The following is a 23,815-nucleotide window of genomic DNA, read 5'->3' on the forward strand; positions in this document are numbered from 1 at the left end:
GGGGCGTGTGTCTAATTCTGAAGGGACTAATGTTTTTCTCCTCGGCCTAGGTCACTGAAACACCTCCTGGAAGGACTGAACCCACGCTCACATCTCCAACCAACGACGAGCATGTTTCGAGACCTGGCAAGGAGTCTATTAGCATAATCCTGCATGGAGCAACTGACCTGCCAGCCCTCGGTGACGGTTCTGTGCCTCAACCCTTCGGGATTGCGTGAGTACCGAGCGCGTGGTGTTGCCGGACAGAGTGTTGCGGAATGAATGGGTTTCAGTCAGTAACGGAGAGGTGATGAATGGGCCCATGTATAACAGGGTTATGCTGTCTGACGGCTCCCCCTGCCTCCCTAAACGAGGACTTTCTGAGCCAAATTCCTAACGTACGTTCCCACTGTGTGAAGTTTCGCATCGGGGACATGTATTGTAATGGGGGCTCTGGCAGCAGGGGGCGATGGTGGGGGAGAGCACCAAGCCAGTCGGCCCCTCCCTGCAGGGTGCAGTTTAATGAAATGAAAATCGCTTATTGTCACAAGTAGGCTTCAAATGAAGTTACTGTGAAAAGCCCCTAGTCGCCACACTCCGGCGCCTGTGCGGGGAGGCTGGTACGGGAATTGAACCGTGCTGCTGGCCTGCCTTGGTCTGCTTTCAAAGCCAGCGATTTAGCCCTGTGCTAAGTGTCTTTGACAGGTTGAGGTTGGGGTGTGTGTGGGGGGGCCGATGGGGTTCGATCCCGGCTCTGGGTCACTGTCCATGTGGAGTTTGCACATTCTCCCTGTCTCTGCGTGGGTTGCACCCCCACAACCCAAAGATGTGCTGGTTAGGTGGATTGGCCACGCTAAATTGCCCTTAATTGAAAAAGAAAAATAATTGGCTACTGTAAATTTATATTTAAAAAAATTGCCCCTTAATTGCCGAAAAATAAATAAATATTGCAGTGCTTAAGAAATGTTTGAATGTGTGTATGTTTGTATGTTTGTATGTGTGTATGTGAGTGTGCATGCACGTGTGCATCTTGTGTGTTGTGGCACAGGTGTAAAGCAGCCTTGCAAAGGAGAAAGGCAGGAAGTCATTGAACTGCAGCCTGAAGTTTAGAACCATTAGAATTGTCCTGCATTTAACTCCGTCAACTGCCAGTTACCTGGGTTTGCCAATTTAAAAAAATATAAATTTAGCGTACCCAATTCATATTTTTCCAATGAAGGGGCAATTTAGCGTGGCCAATCCATCTATCCTGCACATCTTTTGGGTTGTGAGGGCGAAACCCACGCAAACACGGGGAGAATGTGCAAACTCCACACAGATAGTTGATGTGTTGGGTATGCCGGGTCTGCGGGGACTGCGTTTACTGCAGCAGTGAGAGAGACAGGCTTCCAACACTTGAAGAAATGCAACTCGATTTTATCGAACTCTTTTTAAAAAATATATAAATTTAGAGTACCGAATTCATTTTTTCCAATTAAGGGACGTATTAGTGTGGCCAATCCACCTACCCTGCACATCTTTGGGTTGTGGGGGCGAAAGCCACGCAGACACAGGGAGAATGTACAAACTCCACACAGACAGTGACCCAGAGCCGGGATCGAACCTGGGACCTCAGCGCCGTGAGGCAACAGGGCTAACCCACTGCGCCACCGTGCTGCCCGATTTTATTGAACTCTTAACTATCATACATACTTTAACTGTGGGTTTACACCATGCTGGCTTGACTGGAGACCTGAGGCTAACCTGACCAGACTATCTTACTGCCACATGGTGTATGTTGCTGCTCACGGGCTCTGACTGTCTCAGAGGCTGGATCCCAAGAGAGCGGGAAAACTAGTGTCCTCTGGCTTTATTGTGGTCGTGTCCTGTCTGGTGATTGGCTGCTGTGTTCTGTGTGTCAATCACTGCCTGTCTGTGCACCATCATATCCCTGCGTGTATATTATGACAATAGTGACCCAGAGCCGGGATCGAACCTGGGACCTCAGCGCCGTGAGGCCATAGTGCTAACCCACTGTGGGTTTGCCAACTTACTGCGTTAGTCTTTAGGGATGGGGTAGCAGCTAGACATCACGACCATGCCTCCCATTTTATTCGGAGCTTACTCACGAGCAACTCCATGTGCGAGACTCCAGTATTGCAGAAATATAATATTACAGAAAGGAAAGGTTTGCATTCTCTAAAATACACAACAGAAAGTATCAGCCTCGTACCTGTCACGCAAGGTAAAACGTGAGGCCCTTTCTCAGATACAGTTTCTTTGAACTTTGAAAGGCTGCCCCGCCCCTGACATCGATCCTTCTAATGAAGGTACCGTGTCTATGTAGTAAAAAGCAGTGCTTTGTGCTTGAAGTTACTGTTACGCTGGAAGTCACCTCTGACTTCCACACGGCAGAACTGGGTCAATAAGCTCATAAACTACAGTAAAATGCAGCCATTCATAAATCAGATGTCAGCATTAATATGGGAGCTTGGCATTTTGTTGGATGGGTTGGCCAATATTGGCCTCTGCCTTGTTAAAATGGCTGGCATCTCTCCACATTTCTTCAGAGTACTGGTGATGCAAGGATTTATGAGTTATTTTGCACTAAACAGGAACTCAAAAGAGGCTTTCCAGCATTTGCTATTTTTTATTGCATTAAACGGAAGGTTAATTACTTGAACTCCAGCCAATGTCAGGGTCCTGCTGCATAGTCTGTTCTTACTTGCTAACCTTGGACAAGGTGAGACCCAGGTGCAGGTCACCTCTAGGATTCGAGGACTGGTCTTTTAATGTGCCACAGAATCGCAACAGTGCAGAAGGTGGCCATTTGCCCCATTGGGTCTGCACTGAAACTCCAAAAGAGCACCCTATCTAGGCCAACCCGCACCGCTCTATCCCCGTAACCCCACCTTAGTTGAAATCAGCCATGATTGAATGGTGGAGTGGACTTGATGGGCCGAATGGCCTTACTTCCGCTCCTATGTCTTATGGTCCTATCCTGCACACCTTTTGGACACTAAGGGACAACTTAGCACGGCCAACCCACCTAACCTGCACATCTTTGGACTGTGGGAGGAAACCAGAGCACCTGGAAGAAACCCACGCAGACATGGGGGGGGGCGTGCAAACTCCACATAGACAGTCACCTGAGGCCGGGATCGAACCCGGGTCCCTGGCGCTGTGAGGCAGCGGTGATAACCACTGTGCCACCGTGCCGCCCAAATTTTAATGATCCTCCCTTTGAAGCCCATGCCTTTAGCGGTCTGGGCCTTTGCTTTGGAATTTCCTCCCTAAATGTTTTCACTTCTCTCTCTCCTCAAAATGTACCTTTTTAACCACACACTTGGGCATTTGCCCTAATGTTGATTTGTATGGTTTGGCACCAATGTGTATCTGACTAGACTTCTGCAATCTGCTCGAGAGTGTTTGTTCCTATGTGAAATGCACAAGTTGTTGTTTTGCCATCTTAAACTGAGGTCCTGCTCACTCATTTTGGTGCTTAAAATGGACACTAAAGGGGAACATTTATCCAATATCCAGGCTTGGGCTGACAAGTGGCAAGTTACATTCATGCCACACAAGTGCCAGGCAATGACCATCTCCTACAAGAGAGGATCCTAACCATCGCCTCTTGACATTCAATGGCATTACCATCACTGAATCCCACCACAATCAACATCCTGGGGGTTACCATTGATCAGAAACTGACCTGGACTGGCCATGTTAATACTGTGGTTACCAGGGCAGGTCCAAGGCTAGGAATCCTACGGTGAGTAACTCACTTCCTGACCCCCCCAAAAAAGCCTGTCCACCATCTACAAGGCACAAGTCAGGAATGTGATGGAATGCTCTCCACTTGCCTGGATGAGTGTAGCTCCAACAACACTCAAGAAGCTCGACACCAACCAGGACAAAGCAGCCCCACTTGATTGCACCACCTTCCACAAACATTCAAACACTCCACCACCGATGAACAGTGGCAGCCATGTGTACCATCTACAAGATGCACTGCAGTAACTCACCAAGGTTCCTTAGACAACACCTTCCAAACCCACGACCGCTACCATCCAGAAGGACAAGAGCAGCAGATACCTGGGAACCCCACCAGCTGGAGGTTCCCCTCCAAGTCACTCACCACCCTGACTTGGAAATATATCGTCACTCCTTCACTGTCGCTGCGGCAACATCCTGGGACTCCCTCTCTAACAGCACAGTGGGTGTACCTACACCTCGAGGACTGCAGCGGTTCAAGAAGGAAACTCACCACCACCTTCTGAAGGGCAACTAGGGATGGGCAATAAATGCCGGCCTAACCAGCGAGGCCCACATCCCGTAAATTAATTACAAAAAAACTTGGTTCGGTGGGAATTGGGGGCATATTAGAAATTTGGGAATGTGTGTTGCAACAGGCGAGGGTCTTTGCGGGTGTCAATCTGATCCCCAACCAATAGTGAAATATGAAACTAGGCATTAATAATAGGTTTATTTCTGGAATGCAGTCTGCTTGTGACTTATTACTACCAGTGTCCCAGCCTTTTCCCTTTATACTCTCTTGAGTAAGTTCAAATGAACACATTGGCATATTAACAAAGTAAATTAAGGCGATAGCTACTCAAAGGGGCATTGTAACAAAAGACAAAAATCTCAAAGGAAACCTGGCAAAGCAAAGCAAAATGTGGTTTGGGGGCTGATGAAGTGCTCTAGCCCCCATAGTGCCCACCAGTCACAGAGGACCCATCTTCTTTATAATGTTTCCGCCTGGTTTCGAACCGTAGATCTCTCGCATATAAAATGGTAACACTGCATTACAGATGCACTGCCCTACCTTCTTTATAAGTGCTCTGGGCACTTCATTAAACAATGCCCCACACCCGTGTACCATAACAATACAGCCAACGTGTCATTAATAGTCTTCGCAAGGTAGGGACGACACACCTGAAGAAGACAGCAGGGTGCTCTCACCCTGTGTAAAATCGAGATGGAGTCTATAGTGAGTGGCTGGCCCACTAACTTAGCTGACACCCAAGGATTTCTGATGAAGAGGCCAGTGGCAAACTTCTCATTGGATGGTTGGCTTTCACCTTTAGCCGCTACACTGAATGCGCCACACAACACGATTTCAAAATAGTAGCTATTTATGCTCGACTGATCCTTAGCGTTTATCACTCTTACCTCCGTGGTCGCAAGGTTGATGGTTCCAGTCCCACAGCAGACACTCAAGCACAAAATCTGGGATGGCACCTCTAACTGAGGGAGAGCTGCGTTGGTGGAGCTCCCGTCTGTCGGATGAACTGAACAACCCGAGGTCCCCGCTTGCTGACTCGCGTGGGTGTATAAGATCCCAGGACCATTATTTCGAAGAGGAGCAATGTCCTGGGGCAATAGTTATCCGACAAACAACATCGATGTAACCGATCACCTGCTCATTATCACATTGTTGTTTGTGGCAACTTGATCATTGCACAAACCTAGGCTACAGTATTGAGGGAGTGCTACAGTGTCAGAGGTGCCGCTTTTTTGAGATTGGTATAACCCTGCATGGGACTCATCCAACTGGTGATGATTGTTCCCTGGTAGGTTTAGAACAGAGGTGAAGGGGCTGGTTTAGCACAGTGGGCTAAACAGCTGGCTTGTAATGCAGAATAAGGCCAACAGCGCGGGTTCAATTCCCGCACCCGCCTCCCTTAACAGGCGCCAGAATGTGGCGACAAGAGCTTTCACAGTAACTTCATTGAAGCCTACTTGTGACAATAGGCGATTATTATTATTATTAAGTGACAAATTCTCCGTCTCCCTATTCCTGTGGCTCAGGCAGATTTTCAAGATCCCGTCCTTAGTTTTCCCTCCCTCAATCACTGCCACGGGACTGGCTGGGCACTTACCTCGCTGTTGCTTATGGGATCTTGCTGTGTGCACAGTGGCTGCCACCTTTCCCTCTATACTGAGTTTCCAAGTGATTCGTCAAGCGGATTGCGGTGTTTCAGAGAGATGCTTTATAGAAGCGCAGGCCCAGGGCGGCATGGTGGCGCAGTGGGTTGTGCCGCTGCCTCACAGCGCCGAGGTCCCAGGTTCGATCCCGGCCCTGGGTCACTGTCCAAGTGGAGTTTGCACATTCTCCCTGTATCTGCGTGGGTTTCACCCCCACAACCCAAAGGTGAGCAGGTTAGGTGGATTGGACACGCCAAATTGTACCTTAATTGGACAAAAAGAATTGTGTACTCTAAATTTATTTAAAAATAAATAAACGCAGGCCCGTCTTTTCGATGAGGATAATTTAAAATTAACTGATGCCCTCAATTTTAAGTAGAAACACGACATTTCAACCCAGGCGTAATTTTAAACAAAATGCTAATGAAGCTTTGTGCCCAGTTAATCTGGGAGTTTTGGTCTCGGGCACAGAGAGAGACGCCCCTGGTTGGAATGCGATGAAATCAGTGCTTTGATGCAGGTTGGCCAGCGATCATGAATTTTTAACAATGCACAAACTCTCATAAATCTTTTAGCGGTGTGGCTTTTTCTGAATGCAATCATTGCCTTACCGAACAGGTGCCATAAAACATTACAAATCATTGCCCCAGGGGGCAGCTTAGAAACAAAGAGAAGAGATAAGCTCTTCCCTACCACTCTCAAGCTAAATTTAATTGAACTAAGCAGTCCTTTTTTTTAAACCTTATAATCCTTGGTGTGTAAAACATGTATAAAAATCTGTGTGTATGTGAGGGGGGTGTTGCTGTGTGAAGTGGCTCGGATGGTCTTGATTAGACAAACATCCATTATTCATCCTGTGCGGCGGGGGGGGGGGGGGGGTGTTGGAAATCAGAGAACATATCTGTTATAGTAAGTCATGCTTTGTTGACGAATGCTTCGTGGCTCCTTGACAATAGCAGGCCCACTGTCTAGATAATGTGAGATGAAATGGCTGACAGTCAGACTTGATGCACTCGGTAGAACAAAGCGTCTACAGAGGCTGGAAAGGGTTGGGCCCGGGATGTCGAGACCCGCTTGCCTTTCAGAAAAGGGTCCCGTTCAGTGTTTTAGCCATTGGCGGCTCCACGCCAGGTGAAATTCAACCCCTTTTTAATTAAAATGTCAACCTGGATGCTGGCTTTCGTGACCCGAGCAAAAGGCTCTGGCTGTTTAAAGTTTGCTGCCGTTGAGGTGAAGTATTTCTTTTGGCCGATAAAAGACAGGTGGAGCGAAACTTTGAGCTAAAGTGCCGAGCCAATTAGCAACAATTCAACAAACTTTCGTCAATGGGCCTACGATTGTCGATTGCGGGCATATTCATAATCATGTAATCTGTCAATTATTTAACATAACCAGGGTAATGACCTGATTTCTTCGGATGAAACCCATGACTATTTGCATTTCCTTCCCAGAAGCTTTTCTTCTCATTGTCAGAATTGTCACACCTGCTTTTTCAATTCCAACGCTTAACATTACAGCTCCCTTTGTAAACAGTTACAATGGGAAACACTATTTAAATGGATCCATGCGAGGCGGTAGAATACGTAGAATTCCTACAGTGCAGAAATGAAATGAAATTAATGAAAATCGCTTATTGTCACAAGTAGGCTTCAAATGAAGTTACTGTGAAAAGCCCCTAGTCGCCACATTCCGGCGCCCGTTCGGGGAGGCTGGTACAGGAATTGAACCGTGCTGCTGGCCTGCCTTAGTCTGCTTTCAAAGCCAGCGATTTAGCCCTGTGCTAAACAGAAGGAGGCCATTCGGCCCATTGAGTCTGCACCGTCAGGCTTTAGAGAGGGTGCAGAAGAGATTTACCAGAATGTTGCCTGGTATGGAGGGCATTAGCTATGAGGAGCGGTTGAATAAACTCGGTTTGTTCTCACTGGAACGACGGAGGTTGAGGGGCGACCTGATAGAGGTATACAAAATTATGAGGGGCATAGACAGAGTGGATAGTCAGAGGCTTTTCCCCAGGGTAGAGGGGTCAATTACTAGGGGGCATAGGTTTAAGGTGAGAGGGGCAAGGTTTTTTACACAGAGGGTAGTGGGTGCCTGGAACTCGCTACCGGAGGAGGTGGTGGAAGCAGGGACGATAGTGACATTTAAGGGGCATCTTGACAAATACATGAATAGGATGGGAATAGAGGGATACGGACCCAGGAAGTGTAGAAGATTGTAGTTTAGTCGGGCAGCATGGTCGGCACGGGCTTGGAGGGCCGAAGGGCCTGTTCCTGTGCTGTACATTTCTTTGTTCTTTGTTCCTCTGAAAGAGCCGCCCACTCCCCCAACCTACTCCCGTAACCCCAGTCAACTCGCACATCTTTGGACTGTGGGAGGACACTGGAGCACCCGGAGGACACCCATGCAGACACGGAAAGACCGTGCAGACTCCGCATAGAGAGTCACCCAAGGCCGGAATCGAACCCAGGTCCCTGACACTGTGAGGCAGCAGTGCTAACCCACTGTGCCACCATGCTGTGCTGGTAGTTACAGACTCTGGCCACCAGCTGGTGCTGCAGCTATACAATAACCTGTAACCTCTCACACAGGGTGAGCAATGCCACAGGAGGTTTATCAGTGTCAATTGTTTTATTGGTCCAATTTTCTTTTGCCTTCTTTCTTGGATCTCCTGGCGCCTGGCCGTCCTCCAGTACCTGGCTTGAGAGACCTCTCTTTGTGTGTGAGCTTAGATGGTGAGTGTTGTTTGCCTATTCACTCCTGGGAGGCATCACACTTCAGCCTAATTCGATTCTCACTTGAGAGCTCCGTACCTGAATGTGAAAAGTTGCTTGCTCCTTCTCCTCTTGGCTTCATGTGGTGGGCCACCTTATGAAAAACCATAGCTAAGTTCAGGTGGCCTAAGGCCACAGTTCTCTCCACCAAAGCTTCCCTACATTAACAAACTGAGGAAATGCTTCCCTCTCTCTCATTGTCTCTGCTCACACATCACTCCCTCTTGCACCCCACTTTTATCTTTAATCTGCTCTTTCTCATTCTCCCTTTCTGTCCTGCCCCTTCCACTTTCACCTTCTCTCTCTCTCACATTCCCTCTCCAAGGGGCGGCACGGTCGCACAGTGGTTAGCACAGTTGCTTCACAGCTCCTGGGCCCCAGGTTCGATTCCCGGCTTGGGTCAGTGTCTGTGCGGAGTCTGCACATTCGCCCTGTGCCTGCGTGGGTTTCCTCTGGGTGCTCCGGTTTCCTCCCACAGTCCAAAGATGTGCAAGTTAGGTGGATTGGCCATGCTAAATTGCCCATTAATGTCCAAAAAGGATAGGTGGGGTTGCTGGGTTACGGGGAGAGGGTGGAGGTGTGCGTTTGGGTGGGGTGCTCTTTCCAAGGGCCAGTGCAGACTTGATGGGCCGAATGGCCTCCTTCTGGAAAGTCTACGATTCTATCTCTTCCCTCATTGTAATCCATTAACTACCCTTCTCTCCTCTCTGCCTCATACCTCCTCCTCCCTATTCTATCCCTCTCTGTTCCTCAACCCCTCTCTTTTCCATTCCTTCTCTCCTCACTCTCCTGCTCGTTCCCTCCATCCTCACTGTTTTCTTACTCCTTTCTTTCTCTCTTCCTTTCACCTCCTATATTTCCTCTGTCCCGCCTCTCTCTCTCTTGGCCTCACTCTTCTCATTTCCTTTTCTCTTGCCCTTACTCCTTCCTTAAGTGCCCGACCGGGAAAATAGCAAAAGCCCCTCGATTACTCAAAAATAGTTGTAAACTAGCCGTGGAACATGCAACGACAAGACAGCACATTGACAGTGTAGCAGGACCCAGACATGTCATAACTTTGGCTGTGGGTATATCTATAGCGTTCCATAACCCGGTATGCAAAATTAAAGTGCATGGGAATGGGACTAATATGTTGGCATGGATTGAGAATTGGTTGGCGGACAGGAAAAAAGAGTAAGAATAAATGGGCCTTTTTTGAAGTGGCTGGCAGTGACTAATGGGGTCCCGCAGGGATCAGTGATTGGGGCCCGGCTAGTCACAATATGCATCAATGATTTGGATGAGGGAATCCAAAGCAATATTTCCAAGTTTGCCGATGACCCAAAACCTGGTGGGAATGTGTGCGGTCAGGATGATGTTAAGAGGCTTCAAGATGATTCAGACAAGTGGGCAAATATGTGGCAGATGCAGTATAACGCGGACAGATGTGAAGCTCTCCACTTTTGTTGACGGAACAGCATGGCAGAGTATTATTTAAATAGTCATCGATTGGGAAATGTTGATGTATGAAGGAACCTGGCTGTCGTAGTACACCCGTCACTGAAAGCAAACATTCAGGTGCGTCAAGTTAGGAGTCAAATGGTACCTTGGCCTTCGTTGCAAGAGGGCTTGAGCACAAGAGCGAGGATGTTCTTACTGCAGCCGTACAGGGCCTTGGTGAGACCACACCCAGAGTGTTGTGTGTACAGGGCCTTGGTGAGACCACACCCAGAGTGTTGTGTGTACAGGGCCTTGGTGAGACCACACCCAGAGTGTTGTGTGTACAGGGCCTTGGTGAGACCACACCCAGAGTGTTGTGTGTACAGGGCCTTGGTGAGACCACACCCAGAGTGTTGTGTGTACAGGGCCTTGGTGAGACCACACCCAGAGTGTTGTGTGTACAGGGCCTTGGTGAGACCACACCCAGAGTGTTGTGTGCAGTTTTGGTCTCCTTATCTAGGAAAGGACATATTTGTCATTGAGGGAGTGCAGCGAAGGTTCACCAGAGTAATTCCTGGGATCGCAGGATTGTCATCTGAGGAGAGATTGGGCCGGCTGGGACTGTATTCACTGGAGTTTAGAAGAATGAGAGGGGATCTCATTGAAACGTATAGAATTCTGACAGAGTTGGACAGACTGGATTCAGGGATGTTGTTTCCTCTGGCTGGGGATGGGAGGGGGGGTGGTTCTAGAACAAGGGGCCCCAGCCTCAGGATACGGGATGGGGCCACTGAAGACTGAGATGAGGAGAAACTTCTTCACTCGGAGGGCGGTGAAGCTGTGGAATGCTCCACCACAGGGGGCAAATCACTTTATTGCAAAAGGAATATTGGAGAAGGCATTGCTGACAGCAACAGTGGGTTTAACAATTATTGAGTGAGATGTGAATTCGGAAGAACGGCGGCACAGTAGCACAGTGGTTAGCACTGTTACTTCACAGCTCCAGGGTCCCAGGTTCGATTCTCCGCTGGGTCACTGTCTGTGCGGAGTCTGCACGTTCTCCCCGCGTCTGCGTGGGTTTCCTCCGGGTGCTCCGGTTTCCTCCCACGCTCCAAAGATGTGCAGGTTAGGTGGGCTGGCCATGATAAACTGTCCTTAGTGTCCAAAAAGGTTAGGTGGGGTTACTGGGTTGCGGGGATCGGGTGGAGGTGTGGGCTTGAGTAGGGTGCTCTTTCCAAGGGCCGGTGTAGACTCGATGGGCCGAATGGCCTCCTTCTGCACTGCAAATTCTCGGTGAGAAGTGAGGAGCCATTTTCCGGCAGGTTCCAAGTCCGGGGACAGCTTCTGCCTGCAGAAAAAAATTAACATTCCTGTCACTTTTCATGTGGTGCCTTTTGAGTCTTTCAAGACATAGGTTATTTTTTTCTTGAAGAATGATGACAGATTACTTTAAACACAAAAGAAAAATTAATCAGAATGGCTGCAATCCAATTTCAAATGTCATTGAGACTCATAATGCCAGGTGCATCGTTACCTTGTGAACTGAAATATTTTACAATGCACACACACTGGCCATAATCCCATCCAACACCACCTTTTATATTCACCGGACCACACTTGAATGCCCTCTTTTAAAACCCTATTATGCAGCCTTAGGCATGGCGTAACCCGCTGCCGATTATGCTTGTAATATGTTGCGAGTCCGTTTTAAAAGAAGTGAAAAGTTGCCTGTTGTTCTGTGTCTGTTCCGATGGAGCTAACACAGCACCGGCCAATATAGGAGAACTGGTTTCCTGACCTGCTGTGAGGGGTAAAGGCCCTTGTTCCCCAGACCTCAGAACTGTAAACTGTGCCCCCCGATTCACAAAGTTGTGGGTTCAAGTGTCCGTCGTCCCCCAGCAACCCCCCCCTCCCCCCCCACGCCAGCCCCCAACGTCCTCTCGACGAGATCACAAAATCCAGATGGATACACCAGTGCCGTGCTGAGGGAGTGCTGCACTGTCAACGAGTGCTGCAGCTTGAAAGGTGCATTCAGCCCAGGCCCCGCCTGCCCTCTCGGGGAGATTGCAAAAAATCTCAAGGATTTTGGCGGCATGGTAGCACAGCGGTTAGTACTGTTGCTTCACAGCGCCAGGGTTCCAGGTTTGATTCCCGGCTTGGGTCACTGTCTGTGCGGAGTCTGCACTTTCTCCCCGTGTCTGCGTGAGTTTCCTCCGGGTGCTCTGGTTTCCTCCCACAAGTCCCGAAAGACGTGCTTGTTAGGTGAATTGAACGTTCTGAATTCTCCCTCTGTGTATCTGAACAGGCGGGAATGTGGCGACGAGGGGATTTTCACAGTAACTTCATTGCAGTGTTAATGTAACCCTACTTGTGTCAATTATTTATTTTAAAAAATAATAATTTAGAGTACCCAATTCAATTTTTCCAATTAAGGGGCAATTTAGCGAGGACAATCCACCTACCCTGCACATCTTTGGGTTGTGGGGGCGAAACCCACGCAAACACGGGGAGAATGTGCAAACTCCACACGGACAGTGACCCAGAGCCGGGATCGAACCTGGGACCTCGGCACCGTGAGGCAGCAGTGCTAACCACTGCGCCACCGTGTTGCCCCACTTGTGACAATAATAAAGATTATTATTTCCAAAGGGGAGCAGGGAAATTCTCCCCAGCGTCCTCCCCCCCGCCCCCAATAGTTATCTTCTCAGCCAATATCACTAAAGAGTTTATTTTGTTGATGTTGCATTGGTCAGAGGTTGCAAAATGAGCTTTGTAAATTGTCAATCCTTGGCATCATCCGCCCCACTCCGTGCTCCAGGAGCTTCAAAAACTGAGATCGACAGAGTTTAGGCTCAAGAAACCAGTGGATATGGATAGTAGACAGGAAAGGGGATGAAGGATGGTGGCATAATGGTAATATTGTCGGATTAGCAATCCAGAAACTCAGGCTAATGCTCTGGGGGACACGGGTTCAAATCCCACCACGGCAGCTGGAGAAATTTGAATTCAATTAATAAAATGTGGAATTGAAAATTCTTCTCGGTAATGGTGTCATGACACCATTGTCACAGACAGAATGTATGCTCTCTCCTGCTGCCTATAATTGGTTGGTTTTATGTGAAAAGAGGTGCGTCCTTTCTTACCCTCAGTGTGTATATCCCAAATAATTGGGGTTTCTTAATAAATTAAATGTTTAATAAAATAATTCAGCAGCAAGCTTTTGTAAAAATAAAGTTTATTTATTCTCACACTCTGTATTAATTAAACATCATCTACTTTTTTTTATTCGTTCATGGGATGTCGGCATCGCAGGTTGAGCAAGCCCTAAATAGCTGGCTTTTAAAACAGACCAAGGCAGGCCAGCAGCACGGTTCAATTCCGGTACCAGCCTCCCCGAACAGGCGCCGGAATGTGGCGACTAGGGGCTTTTCACGGTAACTTCATTTGAAGCCTACTTGTGACAATAAGCGATTTTCATTTTCATTTCATTTATTGCCCATCCCTAATTGCCCTTGAGTCAACCACTTTGCTGTGGATCTGGAGTCACATATAGGTCAGGCCAGGTAAGGATGGCAGATTTTCTTCCTTGAAGGACACTAGTGAACCAGATGGGTTTTTACGACAATGGTTTCATGGTCATCACTGGACTTTTAATTCCAGATTTTTATTGAATTCAAATTTCACCATCTGCAGTGACGGGGTTTGAAGCTGGGTCCCCGGAGCATTAGTCTAGTTTACTAGTCCAGTGACAATACCACTATCCCCCTTGATCTCTCTCACACACACACACAGGCACATATTGTATATCACGTGCCCTTGCTGGGTGTGCTTTGGGTAGTTGGGGGGACCCATCATCTTCCTGCCCAACCACATTCTCACCCCCATCATACAGGGTTGGCAGGTGCCATGATTGACAACCAGCCCACCTTATTCAGATAAGCAATCAAGGGTCAATTAGGCTAGTTATCAATTGATCTTAATAATGCACTACCCAATCATAAAACATTTGGTGTGGGCGACAGGGCTTCCCTTTGCCGATCCCGTGGCGGACCTCCTAAGATCCAACACCCACCTCCCCCTCATCTTTGTACCTGCCCACAGCCTTAACCTACCCCACCACGCCCATGCCGCTGGACGTAGCTATCTGTGGATCCAATGGCTTTCATCCTCCCTCACCTGCAGTTCCGACATCAGCCACTGATGTGTTCTTGGTGCTGCTGGGACTGAAGGGGCTGCTGGCCAATCGATTGGCTGGCAGCGTCAGCGGGCGGACCCTCCACCCCAGAGAGGGGCTGAAGACCCACTTGGCCCTCATTTTGTTGCCCCTCTGGGCACTATGGCTGGGGGGAGGGTTGGCATGGAACAAGTCGGCTCGACGCCTGTTTTGATTCCGGCTCTGGGGCGTGACGGCCGCGCCCCTATCCCTCGATATAATTCAGTCCAAACACTGGGTACAGCTAAAGTTAACGCCATTAACACAGCTTCTGGTTTATAATCTCCGCTCTCCCACATGGCAGGCGGAACCGATTCGATGGTTTAAAGTTGAAGTGAGGGTCTTTTAAAACGAGGCGTTCACAGGTTGTGAGATTCCTAATAGTTGAATAGCTACAAGACCGGGATAGGTTAGACACTCTGGCTGTCTGATGTCTGAGTCTGCTCCGCAGACTGGCTAGACTGGTACGTCTGATGCCTATGGCGGAACTAACTGCTAAACAGACAACGACAATTTCGCTTCCTCCATGCGTTTTTTTCCCAAGGTTTTCCAAACACGGTGACGTGTTCATTTCAATTCCACACCCTGGGATATCGCCTCTGAGGGTGTTGTTTTTTTTCGAAGACTCATTTTAAAACCAATAGCGTTCTTCTGATTGATTTCAGGGAAGGGAATTCGGTCATGTCAGTCTGGAATGTTCTTTTGATCCCGCTTGAGACAGAGGAATGCTTATTTTAAAAAATATATTTTTATTGAGGTATTTGAAAGTTTTTATGAAAATAACATTAACAATGACATCAACATGGTACAATAAACATTTCCCCCCACCCCACCATCCCAATCTTCTTACAACCCAACCATAAAACAACAATACGCCCGCCATTACGCCCCCCCGGAATACTGCATCTGCTGACATTTTAATTTTCCCCGAGAAAGTTGACAAACGGCTGCCACCTCCGGGTGAACCCGACCATTGACCCTCTTAAGGCAAACTTTGTTTTCTCGAGACTGAGAAACCCAGCCATGTCACTAACGCAGGTCTCTACACTCGGGGCTTCGAGTCCCTCCACATTAATTAGATCCGTCTCCGGGCTACCAGGGAGGCAAAGGCCAGGACCTCGGCCTCTTTCGCCCCCTGAACTCCCGGATCTTCCGACACTCCAAAGATCGGCACCTCCGGGCTCGGCACCACCCAGGTTTTTAGCACCGTGGACATTGCCTTAGCAAAACCCTGCCAAAGCCCTCTGAGCTTCGGGCATGCCCAAAACATGTGGACATGATTTGCTGGGCTTCCCGCGTACCTCGCACACCTGTCCTCTACCCCGAAAAACTTACTCATCCTAGTCGTTGTCATGTGTGCCCGGTGGAATACCTTAAATTGTATCAGGCTAAGCCTGGCACATGGTGAGGATGTATTAACCCTGCTTAGGGCATCCGCCCATAGACCCGCCTCTATCTCTCCTCCTAGCTCGTCCTCCCACTTGCCCTTAAGCTCCTCCACCGGAGTTACCTCCGCCTCAGAAAGCTCCTGGTAAATATCCGATACCTTCCCCTCTCCCACCCAGGTACTGGAGACTACTCTATCCTGTATCCCCCGTGGCAGCAGCGGTGGAAAGGCAGGCACCTGTTTTCTCAGGAAGTCTCACACCTGCAAATACCTGAACCCGTTCCCTGCTGGCAATTCAAATTTATCCTCCAAGGCCGCCCAGTAGTAATTGCAGAAGTTCGGCAGCGCCAACCCACCCTCCCCCTGACTGCGCTCCAGCAACACTTTCTTCACTCGCGGGATTTTACCCGCCCACACAAAGCCCGAAATAACCTTATTCACTAGAGGAATGCTTCTAATACACAAATGACATCTGGTGACATGTGGGTAGCCACCTTTTTTTTGGAGCCTTGTCTCGTGTTTTAAAATATAAAATTAGCTTCAAGTTCAAGACGCCAGCCGGTACTGGGCATGCCAGTAATATCCTTAATAATAATACCCTTTAGGGAAAGGAATCTGCAGTCCTTAACCGGTCTGAGCCACATGTTACTCCAGGTCAATGGGGCGGCCACATAATAATAATCGCTTATTGTCACAAGCGGGCGTCAATGAAGTTACTGTGAAAAGCCCCTAGTCGCCACATTCCCGAGCCTGTTCGGGGAGGCCGGTAAAGGAATTGAACCCGCGCTGCTGGCCTTGTTCTGCATTACAAGCCAGCTATTTAGCCCACGGTGCTAAAGCAGGCCCTCTGTAATGGCCCAGCAAGCCATTCCGTTCCAGGGCAGTTAGGGATTGGCAAGCAATGCTGGCATTACCAGCATTACCCTCACCCCGTGAAGGAATTAATGTTTAAAAGTACCGAGTGGACGTAGAAGATTGAATGGTGGGGGAGGTTCGAGGGGTCGAAAGGTCAACTCTTGCACCTCCCCCAAAGATTCCCAGTCCGAAGGTGTGCAGGTTAAGTGGATTGGCCATGCTAATTTGCCCCTTCGTGTACAGAGGTTAGGTGTGGTTATGGGCATAGGGCGGGTGGTGAGGTCTAGGTAAGGCGCTCTTTCGGAGGGTCACTGCAGACTCGATGGGCGGAATGGCCTCCTTCTGCACTGTCGGGATTCTATTTTTTTTTCTTTTCTTTTTTATAAATTTAGAGTGCCCAATTCATTTTTTCCAATTAAGGGACAATTTAGCGTGGCTAATCCACCTACCCTGCACATCTTTGGGTTGTGGGGGCGAAACCCACGCAGACACGGGAAGAATGTGCAAACTCCACACGGACAGTGACCCAGGGCCGGGATTCGATCCCGGGTCCTCAGCGCCGTAGGCAGCAGTGCTAACCCACTGTGCCACTGTGCTGCCCCCTGTAGGGATTCAATGATTGTATTCCTTATGGACTGACATAAATGAAAATCTTTCTTTGACCCCCGTTCTCTACTTGCTGATGTGCTGTGGCGAAGGTGGGAGCTTTCCTCACCGGCCCATGTACTTGGAAAATTGAGTTCTCTGTGGCATTTTACTCGAGATTTATTTCAGCTTCTCTTGTGATTTAAAACTTGGATAGAATGATCTAATTTGGGTGGGTAACATTCACAAAGTAATGAGACAAAAATAACTGTTGGTGGTGTACTTCCAGCAAAGTGATGATTTAAACACAGATCAGAAGTCACATGAATAATAAGATCAACCTCTTAGCTCATCGGTCCAGATACGCCCGATATTTCCTCCTCCCCGCCCCCCCCACCTCAGCATGTGGCTCCTTCTCAACATTCTTGGCACTTAGTGCAAGGCAGCAGTCTGAAGCTGCTCATTGTGAGGTTAACATAAGAATGTAAGAAATATAGTGGAGCCGTCTCGCGCCTGCTTCAATGCGATTCAGTGGCTGATCCTCCGCTTCAACTCGACCGTGTCGCCTGCTCCTCGTGTCCCTCGATTTTGTCCAGAGATCAAAAAGAGATCTGTCGATTTCAGCCCCCCCCAATAAACTAAAGGGTAGAGCAGCTATTGCCTCAACGTTCCCAATCGCTGCAATCTCCTCCAGCCTTACAGTCATGGAATCAAAGAATTTACAGGGTAGAAGGAGGCCATTCGGCCCATCGAGTCTGCACCGGCCCTTGGAAAGAGCACCCTACTTAAGCCCACGCCTCCACCCTATCCCTGTAACCCAGTAACCCCACCTAACCTTTTGGACACCAAGGGGCAATTTAGCGCGGCCAATCATCCACCTAACCTGCACATCTTTGGGCTGTGGGAGGAAACCGGAGCACCCGGAGGAAACCCACGCAGACACGGGGAGAAAGTGCAAACTCCGCACAGACAGTGACCCAAGCTGGGAATCGAACCTGGGACCGTGGAGCTGTGAGGCAGCGGTGCTGACCACCGTGATTCTGTGCCGCCTCATGCCTACTGCATCTGATATTCCTAGGCCGTCTCCCATCCAAGTACTAACCAGCCTCAGTTTGACGAGTTTATGAGATCAGATGAGATTGGACGCTTTCAGACTAGTATGGCTTTAGGCAAAAAAAAAATAGTCCTCCGGGTGATCTGCATTCTTCCCATTCTGGACCTTTCCCCATCTCTGAATTTTCACCATTCCACCACTGGCTGGAAGAAGGTTTGCAGTGGAGTTCCCCAGGGGTCAGTATCGGGCTCCTTGCTTCTCCTGATTTCTATTAAAGATATAGACCTTGGTTGGCAGCAGGCAATTTCAAAGATTGCGAATGACGCAGAACTTGGAACAATTGTAAACTGTGAGGAAGACAGTGCAGAACTTCAAAAGGACACAGACAGGTTGGTGGCGTGGGCAGAGAGATGGCAGATGAAGTTCAATGCAGAGGAGCGTTAGAACATGGAGAGACAATATGGAGACAAGGGAAGAATGCCACTCAGTCATGATGCTCGTTTGGAGAGTCGGAGCAGACATGATGGGTCGAATGGCCTTCTTGTGTGCCGTGACAATTCTGTGATTCAGTGACACTGTCTTTATTACACCCTCTTCCTCTAATCTGCCCCCTAAAACTAACCTTGTTGACCAAGCATTTAGTCGCATGATCTTAATATTTCTGTATGTGGCTTGGTGCCTCAATTTGTCTGGTAACGCTCCATTGAAGTGCCTTCAGGCCATTTTACTACATTAAGGCACTCTCCAAATGCAAGTTGCTGTCATCATAAGACCCTGGTTAATTGTGGCATTATGCCAGACGCTCCCCCTTTAATGAAAGATCTGGGATGATTGCGAACGAAAAGGGGGTGACATTTGGAGTAGATTTATGTGCCGTTCCCTCTCCCCAGCCGAAAGATGTGTTAAATGAGGCTTTCGAGGCGAGAGATGAGAACGGGATGTGACATGTTTATAGCACTCTCTCACGATTCCTTAAGAAACAAACAATATTTATTACTTGTAGCTGAATGCTTTGACGCGACATCCTCTGACAGTAGATGCCTTATTAAGGCGACCTCCGGATATCTGTTTGTAGCCTGGAGCTGATTTGAGTCCTGTCCTGTGGTGTGGGGTCATATTCTGAGGTAGATATTGTCGAGGTGCATTCCCCTTCCCTCCTTCCCGCGCTCCAGTGAGGGAATTAAAAGGGACACGAGGGTTCCTGATAGGATCGGCTTGTTTGAGGATTATGAGTAATATGTTGGTTCCCCTCCAAGTCACTCACCGCCCTGACTTGGAAATATGTCGCCGTTCCAACACTGACGCTGGGTCAAAATCCTGGAACTCCCTCCCTAACAGCACAGTGGGTGCACATACACCTCAGGGACTGCAGCGGTTCAAGAAGGCAGCTCACCACCACCTTCTCAAGGGCAATTAGGGATGGGTAATAATTAGGTGGATTGGCCGTGCTAAATTGCCCCTTAATTGGACAAAATGAATTGGTACTCTAAATTTATTTTTAAAATGTTTCCCCTTGTGATGGATAGAATTGTTTGTTACCAGTGGTTAGCCCTGCTGCCTCACAGCGCCGAGGTTCCAGGTTCGATCCCGGCTCTGGGTCACTGTCCGTGTGGAGTTTGCATATTCTCCCCGTGCTCGCGTGGGTTTCACCCCCACAACCCAAAGGTGTACAGGCTAGGTGGATTGGTCACGCTAAATTGCCCCTTAATTGGAAAAAATGAATTGAGTACTCTAAATTTATATTTAAAAAAAGAATTGTTTGTTACAACATAATGACATTCAGTCTTCAATGGTGCCATCGCTCTTTGGGCAAGCTTATTAACAATATATATATATTTAAAAATCTATATTTTTAATTCACTTTGAGGAATTTTCGTTTGCAGTTAAGAGTTGTAATAATAATCTTTATTGTCACAAGTAGGCTTACATTAACACTGCAATGAAGTTACTGTGAAAAGCCCCTAGTCGCCACACTCCGGCACCTGTTCGGGTACACAGAGGGAGAATTCAGAATGCCCAATTCATCTATTACCTTGTGGGAGGAAACCGGAGCACCCGGAGGAAACCCACATAGATAAGCGGAGAACGTGCAGACTCCGCACAGACAGTGACCCAAGCCGGGAATCGAACCTGGGACCCTGACGCTGTGAACAAAGAACATAAGAACTAGGAGCAGGAGTAGGCCATCTGGCCCCTCGAGCCTGCTCCGCCATTCAATGAGATCATGGCTGATCTTTTGTGGACTCAGCTCCACAAATCGCTTATTGTCACAAGTCGGCTTCAAATGAAGTTACTGTGAAAAGCCCCTAGTGGCCACATTCCAGCGCCTGTTCGGGGAGGCTGGTACGGGAATTGAACCGTGCTGCTGGCCTGCCTGGGTCTGCTTTAAAAGCCAGCTATTTAGCCCAGTGCGCTAAACCAGCCCCGTAGCCACAGTGCGAACCACTGTGCTACCGTGTTCTAGTTGTTGGGAAGAAAGTGTATGTCATTGGGTTCGGAGATTAAATTTGCCATAACCCACGTCCTTGTTTTTTGAAATTCTCTTTTGAAAGTTACTATTGAATCTGTCCTTTCAGGCAGCACATCCCAGATCATAGGTAACAGAATCCCTTACTCCTGGTACCATTCCAGTAAACCTCCTCCATACCACCTCTCCAAGGCCTTGACATTCTTCCTAAAGTGTGGTGTCCAGTCTCGGACACAGTACCTCTTATCATTCCCCAAAGGTTTACCAGGGAGAGGGGAAATCGACGCTTGAAAGATGAGGAACAAATTCGCCTGGGTGTAAAAGAAAGCATCTGAGAGCTTTACGAGGTTTGCGTGTGTGGATAATTATCACTTGGAGCCCAACAATGATATATAATAACAAGAGTCAGCGTGTGTACACTGTGGCTGATTAACACAAGGAGAACTGCTAACAGGGACTGTATCAAAACAAACAGCTTCAAAGAGACCGAGAGAATTATACACCAACCATTCTTTCGTTAATGTTTGATCTAGCGATAGCTTTGAAGTGGCAGGCAAGTGAGATGCCAAACAGGTTATGGGGGAAATGGATCATCTATCCATGCGAGGTGATGCATTTTGGAAGATCTAATTCAAGAGCGGACTATACGGTTTCCTGGGGAAAATTGATGTACAGAGAGATCTGGGAGTTCAGGCCCATTGTACCCTGAAGGTGGCAACGCAGGTCGATAGAGTGGTCAAGAAGGCATACAGCATGCTTGCCTTCATCGGACGGGGTATTGAGTACAAGAGTCGGCAGGTCATGTTACAGTTGTATAGGACTTTGGTTAGGCCACATTTGGAATACTGTGTGCAGTTCTGGTCGCCACATTACCAGAAGGATGTGGATGCTTTAGAGAGGGTGCAGAGGAGGTTCACCAGGATGTTGCCTGGTATGGAGGGTGCCAACTATGAAGAAAGGTTGAGTAGATTAGGATTGTTTTTGTTGGAAAGACAGAGGTTGAGGGGGGACCTGATTGAGGTCTACAAAATTATGAGAGGTATGGACAGGGTGGATAGCAACAAGCTGTTTCCAAGAGTGGGGGTGTCAATTACAAGGGGTCACGATTTCAAGGTGAGAGGAGGAAAGTTTAAGGGAGCTGTGCATGGAAAGTTTTTTACGCAGAGGGTGGTGGGTGCCTGGAACGCCTTGCCAGCGGAGGTGGTAGAGGCGGGCACGATAGCATCATTTAAGATGCATCTAGACAGATATATGAACGGGCGGGGAACAGAGGGAAGTAGATCCTTGGAAAATAGAAGACAGGTTTAGATAAAGGATCTGGATCGGCGCAGACTGAGAGGGCCGAAGGGCCTGTTCCTGTGCTGTAATTTTCTTTGTTCTTTGTTCTTACACCAAAGGGGGAATTTATTGAGGGCCCATATGGACATCTCACCCACATTTCTTCACTCGAAGATAGGTCCGATCCACAGGGCTGTGACTCCCGTCATGGGTGGGGCAAAGGAGGCAGGTCCTCAGTCCACCCCAGCCGGATTGGGGATTGAACCCCATGCAGTCGGCACCAATCTGGCTATCTAGCAAACTGAGCTAAGAATTGCTCAGTGGCAACGTACAGTTTTACATGCATGTCGTACCCTGGAGCTCTGGATAGTGATGGTAGAAGTTCCAATGTGTTTCCATCTAATGGCTGACCAGGAGTCGCTCCCGCTCTTACCGCCAGTCACTGGCGTATTTGGAAGGATTTGCAGGTGGATTTCACAACCTGATTGGCCGTGTTATGAACGCACCTTCCTCGGCCGTCATGTCCACGGGATGGGACTCAAACCCGGAGCTGCTAGCTCAGAGACAGGAACGCTACCCACTGCGCCCCACAACCTCCATTACTCACATTACTGTTTCATGGAAACGGGAAATAGGCAGGATGCTTGTTTGTTTTGTATTTATTCGGTCATGGGATATGGGTGTCACTGGCAATGCCAACATTTTTTGCCCATCCCTAATTGCCCTTTGAGGGTGTCCAAGAGTCAACTACATTGCTGTGGTTCTGGAGTCACACGTTGCTCAGACCAGGTAAGGTCGGTCAAAATGATGACAACTTGTCTATCAAGCTGCCTCATGCCTCGGACCCCAACATCTTAATGATGAGGCAGAGCGACGGCAGAGAAGGAAAGAGAAAGGAAGCAAATCCTGCTCCGCGTGGGACATCTCTGCTCCATAAGCCCAAAGATCTGCCGGTCGAGAATCAGCCTGTTCTGTCACCGTGAAAACCCATGGCAGGAATTCGCAATCCTGAGTAGACGCCATTCTCGCATTGGGGGACGGCTGACGATGATGACACTTGGATCTCCCCCTCAACATCCTTTGCTTCTTTCTCCTCCTTTATACCCACCACCTGGACCATACTTCTGACCATCCCTCTAACCATCATCTCCTTTGGCTCAGGGTCCTCCTTAACCCCCCACAAAATAAGGACGAATATATGTTCAGGCCAAAGGTGAATATCCCTATATCTAATATCAGCCAGGATAATATCTCGATCGTAAAGATATTTAAAATATTTTAAAGATGGGAGGAAATCCCTCCCCTCCCCTCGAAAGCCTGTCCACCATTATTTTTAAAAAGAATTTAGAGTACCCAATTCATTTTACCAATTAAGGGGCAATTTAGCGTGGCCAATCCACCTACCCTGCACATCTTTGGGTTGTGGGGGCGAAACCCAAGCAAACAGGGGGAGAATGTGCAAACTCCACACAGACAGTGACCCAGAGCCGGGATCGAACCTGGGACCTCGGCGCCGTGAGGCAGCACTAACCACTGTGCCACCGTGTTGCCCTTTGTCCACCATTAACATGGCACAAGTTAGGAGTGTGATGAAATACTCTCCACTTGTCTGAATGAGTGCAGCTCCAAGAACACTCATGAAGCTCGACATCATCAAGGACAAAACAGTCCACTTGATTGGCACCCTATCCACTAACATTCACTCCCTCCACCACCAACGCACAGTGGCAGCCGTGTGTACCATTTACAAGATGCACTGCAGGAACTCACCAAGGTTCCTTTGGCAGCATCTTCCAAACCCACGACCACTACCATCTAGAAGGACAAGAGCAGCAGATACATGGGAACAGCACCACCTGGAGGTTCCCCTCCAAGACACACACCACCCTGACTTGGA

The 23,815-nt window shown here is 48.6% G+C and overlaps 1 protein-coding gene across 4 annotated transcripts in view; it reads left to right on the forward strand.

Moving 5' to 3' along the window:
* ccdc33 (coiled-coil domain containing 33) overlaps window positions 1-23,815 on the forward strand; it is a 328,273-nt gene that overhangs the window by 96,376 nt on the left and 208,082 nt on the right. For all 4 annotated transcript variants that reach the window (XM_072492806.1, XM_072492803.1, XM_072492804.1 and 1 more), the window contains exon 4: window positions 51-214. In XM_072492806.1, coding sequence (XP_072348907.1) covers window positions 51-214 — 164 coding nt within the window. The remainder of the gene's footprint in view (window positions 1-50; window positions 215-23,815) is intronic.

The sequence above is a fragment of the Scyliorhinus torazame genome, chromosome 30, assembly GCF_047496885.1.
Source record: "Scyliorhinus torazame isolate Kashiwa2021f chromosome 30, sScyTor2.1, whole genome shotgun sequence".
In the NCBI taxonomy this organism is placed as follows: Eukaryota; Metazoa; Chordata; class Chondrichthyes; order Carcharhiniformes; family Scyliorhinidae; genus Scyliorhinus; species Scyliorhinus torazame.